This window comes from Scylla paramamosain, chromosome 1, assembly GCF_035594125.1.
Source record: "Scylla paramamosain isolate STU-SP2022 chromosome 1, ASM3559412v1, whole genome shotgun sequence".
NCBI classification, from domain to species: Eukaryota; Metazoa; Arthropoda; class Malacostraca; order Decapoda; family Portunidae; genus Scylla; species Scylla paramamosain.
The window spans coordinates 42,034,993-42,040,192 of record NC_087151.1 but is presented as its reverse complement, the minus strand read 5'-3'; the positions used below and the strand labels follow the sequence as shown (position 1 = coordinate 42,040,192).

The window sequence follows — 5,200 nt, the reverse complement described above, 5'->3', positions numbered from 1 at the left end:
GAAAGAAACATTAAAAGAAAAGAAAAACAGAAGACGAATGAGGAAGAGGAAGAGGAGGACGAAGCAATACGTGAGGTGCTTCAGGAGTACCTTCGTCAGCCAATGCATCATAATGAATAATTCCCTTCCTGTCATTGTGTCAAGGAGGCCGCATGACAGACCCTCCTGACAGGCACTCCCCGTTACTCGGTGCTGCTACTGCCGCCGCGCTCAGCCCCGCCCCTTGTCGCTGCTGCACAGTTATTTATGTGTATGTAAAAAAGGGGAGACTGAGTACGTATGCATCCTGTGTGTGTGTGTGTGTGTGTGTGTGTGTGTGTGTGTGTGTGTGTGTGTGTGTGTGTGTGTGTGTGTGTGTGTGTGTGTGTGTGTGTGTGTGTGTGTGTGTGTTAAGTAATGTGATTCCTAGATATGGTCAATAAAATATCTATCCATTTATCTCTATCTGTAAGAGAGAGAGAGAGAGAGAGAGAGAGAGAGAGAGAGAGAGAGGAGAGAGAGAGAGGAGGAGAGAGAGAGGAGAGAGAGAGAGAGAGAGAGAGGAGAGAGAGAGAGAGAGAGAGAGAGAGAGAGGAGAGAGAGAGAGAGAGTGTGAATCTGTGAGCGTCCTTCCCTTGTTCCCAGCACGAAAAAAGAAAAAAAAAAAAAAAAAAAAAAGACAGGAAGCTGAAAAAAAAACAGCAACCATGACTACATTTGACACAGCAGTAGCAGCAAGCAAGCAGGCAGGCAGTAGTCATGCAGCAGCAGCAGCAGCAGCATGAATCTAGAAGCAGCGGCGGAGTAGCAGCAGTAGTAGCAGCAGTAGCAGTAGTGTAGCAGTGGGTGTCTGCCTCCACTGCCAGCGAGGTGTTATGAATCAGGGTGACCGACGGCCACCACTGACACCACCATTAGCCAATGTCAGGCCGTGAATCAGACAGACACACGAGGCTCTGATGGCTAGATGCTGCGCTCAAAGACATCATCAGGTACAGCGCCTTTCAGGACTGACGTCATATCCTACAAAGCATCTGCTGCGTTCAAAGACATCAGGTATAATTGCCCATACACTTGCCACAGGGGTTGACGTCATATCTTACAAAGCGTCTGCTACGTTCAAAGATAGGAGAAACACTTGGCTCATGTTTGACGTCATGTTCACGTTATTTTCTATAAAGTATCAGACAAGAAACTCAACACCTCACAAGCGTCTTCACCGTATCGCATTCCTAGGTATCCTTTCTCTCTCTCTCTCTCTCTCTCTCTCTCTCTCTCTCTCTCTCTCTCTCTCTCTCTCTCTCTCTCTCTCTCTCTCTCAAGTATCTCCATCGCATTGCATCTTCAGTTTTTTTTTTTTTTTTTATCTTCGATTTATTTATTTACTTTTATGTACCCGGATCTGATCTAAGCAAAAAAAGGTTGCTAAAGATTAGTCTGAAAGGTATTTTTCATAATTGAAGAAGTGTCTTGAAACCTTCTTGAGACAGTTTGAATCAAAGGTTCCTAGACTTGTCCTCTGCAGTGGTGTCACGGAGCATGATAAATCTCACGTCCATAAATCGAGTGGGAATTATTACAAGAGTTAATGAACTGTTCTGTATGAACTGCACGTATTGCATCTTAAGTTTTTCTTAGTCTTTATTCATTGATCTTTTTTATAGTTGCCCTAAGCAGTCATGTCACGAAGCCCGATGAGTCTCATATCCATAAATCAAATAAAAATTAATATACGAGTAAATTAAATGCTTTTCCTTTAACGCATTCACTATCACACACCATTTCCAAGCTCCGTGAAATCATTTATTGTTAGAGTTTGATAAATAAAGCTATAATTCTTACACAGGTCTTAACCCTTTCAGTACCACGGCGTTAAGTAACTTTGTTCTGAATATCATTTAAAGTATTCTATTAAGTCTAGGATAACATTTTTCATAATGAAGCGTTTAAAAATTATCTCTGTTTACTCATCCACAACAATTATATCTTTACTTCACTCTGATTAACAACACGTGATTTTATGAGGGTTGGGATTTTAATGTGGGAGTGAAAGAGTTAACAAAGCAAATCATTACTTCACACATCAATTTCCATTCGAAGCACAAAAAGTCAGTAAGCTTCATAACATCACTGTTTGTAACTGTAAGAGCATAAGAACACAAGGAAACAAGGAAAACTGCAAGAAGCCACCCAGGCCCACACGTGGCAGTCCCTGTACAAAACAAATCTGTCCAACTCCCACTATCAGACCCATGTATGGAAAACCGTGCACAAATAGCAAGATGTGTTAAGCGAGTAAGTACAAAACGAGGAAGGTATACACTCTTATAAAGCAATGGAGGAGGAGGAAGGAGAGAAAAAAAAAAATCAGTGTTGTAATATAAGTCTCTGTATGAAACAAACCTACCTATATCCACCGATCACCCCATCCATATACGACTTCATATGGAGTGAGACGTGTTAACCGAGTACGTATACTGGTGCAGGATGGAAGGGGAAAGGAGGTCAGTGTTGAAGAGTGAATCGCCATATGAAACGTATTCCAACCAATCATGCTCATCAATACTTAACTGGACATAGAGCGGGACGTGTTAGCCGGGTAAGCACAGAGTGAGGCCCGGTTCACACTAATCCGTTTTTTTACGGATTCCGTCTCTGTTCACCGTCCAACAATGACGACACAAAAACTGAGTCCGTACTGAACGGAGTTCATCGCCGTCCTACGTATCCATGTTTGTCAACATGGCCGCGCGGAGAAGAGGCTTCCTTGGCAAGGAATTTGTATCCTTCTTGCCACCTTGCTGCTAGCAGATGACGGAGAGAGGCCAGTGACGAGGAGAAGAGTGTCACTTATTGCGCTGTAAATAAATACAATTACACGCTAGTGAATCCTACAAGGCACGGTGGGGGCAGCAGTATGTGCTGTATCAGTGCACGCTGTGGTGGAGAGGCAGGCTACACTAATATTTTCCGGTTGTCTGGTTGTCAATTATTAATACGAGTACACTGTCATTACCAAAGCTGCTGAGTGAGGTTTGCTGCGTTTCTGCACTTTGTTGGACTGAGACCTGTCCAGTCCATCCATGTGCTTGTGTTTACATGCTTCGCGGTGTTGCCGCACCTCTTGCTGGGATCTCAGTCACTCAGCTTTTTCCACGAAGTGTAAAAAAATGTTTAATTTACAATATAACATTATTACATTAACAAAGCTGTAATTCAACAACATTTTTTCATGTACTTGAGTATCATACCAAAGAACATTCAAAATATCAGTACGTGCAACACAGTCCGTTCCTCCGTACAAAGTTAAACTTGGTTCATCTCATCCGTTTGACGGCGTCCGTTCAAGCGGAGGCAGAAACGGAACCCGGTTTCCACTACAAGTCGCTCGAACGAAAACGGTGGTGACGTCATTGTTGGACGGTGTACGGAAACGGAATCCGTAAAAACGGAGTAGTGTAAACCGTGCCTAACAAAGGTGGAGGATGGGAGGGAAAGACCACGGTATGAAATAAACCTGCTTATTCCCACCTATCCATACATAACTGTGCATACGTATAGCGAGAAGTGTTAGGCAAGTAAGTGTAAAGCAATGGAGGTGGAGGATAGAAGGGAAAGATCAGTGTTGTAGTGAGAAGCGGGAAGTCTCGAGGCCACTGCGGACCAGGAGGCGGCAAGGAGACGGCAGTGAGGATCGACCAGACGTGCAGCTGGGAGGGGAAACCTGCAGCAGTGATGAGGCAAGGCGAGGCAGCGGACTGAGACGGGGAGAGTGAAGCAGCTGAGCAAAGCAAGAGTGAAACATCAATACGGCACAAAGTGAAGCGGCCAGGTTAAGGAAGAGTGAAACCGTGAAACGACACTGAAGCAGAAGCATAGAAAGCTACACTACTTGGAAAGTTGAGCGAAGAAAATGAGTAACGAAAGAGTGAAACGTCATTGCGGTGAAGCGTTCATGTAGAAGAGTGAAGCAGCGAGACAAGACTGAAGCAGAGAACAGGTAAAGCATCAAAATAAAACAAAGAAACGCGGTAATACAAAACGAAAATAGACACAGTAGGAGAACGGAACGCATGAATGAAACTAAAAAAAAAAACATTAAAACATGAGACAGAACGAGACAGCAAGACAAAGAATACAATATTGAACCATTGACAACGAGGGAGAGAGAGAGAGAGAGAGAGGAGAGAGAGAGAGAGAGAGAGAGAGAGAGAGAGAGAGAGAGAGAGAGAGAGGAGAGAGAGAGAGAGGAGAGGAAAGCAAGGGAAAAGAAAACCCCCAGTATAAAATAATACAAGACACTAATTTCTCAGCCTCATTCTATTCTGAACTAGTACAAAAGTTAATAATGGAGCACTGAGAACGTAGACAAAATAACATCAACAGGATTTAAACATCACTACTCCAGCCATTCTCCTCCTCCTCTCCTCTCCTCCTCCTCCTCCTACTACTACCACCACTCTGCTATTTGATCACTCTATTCGGAATTGCTTTGGGAACTGGCATTTAAGTGACCCCTTTGTCTTATTCAAATTTTTGTTGCCCTTGGGCAGAGGGCCCTTTTACATAAGCTACTACTACTACTACTACTACTACTACTACTACTACTCTCCTCTCTTCTTCTCACCTCCATTTCTCTCCTCCATTTCTACTCCTAACTCTCCTCCTCCACCTCCTAATCTTCCTCCTCCTCATACCACCACTACTGTTATTCCAGGTACTCACATTCTCGTGCTTGAAGAAACACAGCATCCTCAGCTCACGGAACACCCTCTTGCTGGACACCAGGGTCTGAAACACATTGGGCATCTTCTTCAGCGCCACCCGCCCGTCCGTCCCGAGGATCCGTCACTGCCCTGTAAACAACACAAAGACCAGCGTTATTTTCAGTGCTCCGATATCATTATACCGTCACATGTGATCGTTCACCATTGTTCAGTATCAGTCTGTCATCCGAAAGCACTATCTCGTCACAACAAATCAGTCACCATTAAGTCACTATGAATCTGTGTTTTGTAATTGGGGCTACTAAAGGTAAAGAAATGAAATGAAGATTGGAAATATGGAAAATTATAATGGAATAGATAGATTGAATGGGGATGAGTAAATGTTACGAAAAGTGGAAATAAATACGTATGATGGTATATAATGGGCTGGGGTCAAGAAATGTAGTGATGAGTGGAAGGAAATAAGGGAAATTATATTGAGATTGATAGACTGA

The 5,200-nt window shown here is 43.5% G+C and overlaps 1 protein-coding gene across 1 annotated transcript in view; it reads right to left on the bottom strand.

Annotated features, from left to right (window-relative positions):
* The window catches only part of LOC135105864 (serine/threonine-protein kinase NLK-like), a 54,282-nt gene extending 49,417 nt beyond the window's left edge, over window positions 1-4,865 (bottom strand). Inside the window, exon 1 of the mRNA XM_064014497.1 lies at window positions 4,705-4,865. Coding sequence (XP_063870567.1) covers window positions 4,705-4,788 — 84 coding nt within the window. The 5' untranslated portion in view covers window positions 4,789-4,865. The remainder of the gene's footprint in view (window positions 1-4,704) is intronic.
* Window positions 4,866-5,200: the final 335 nt, after the last annotated feature.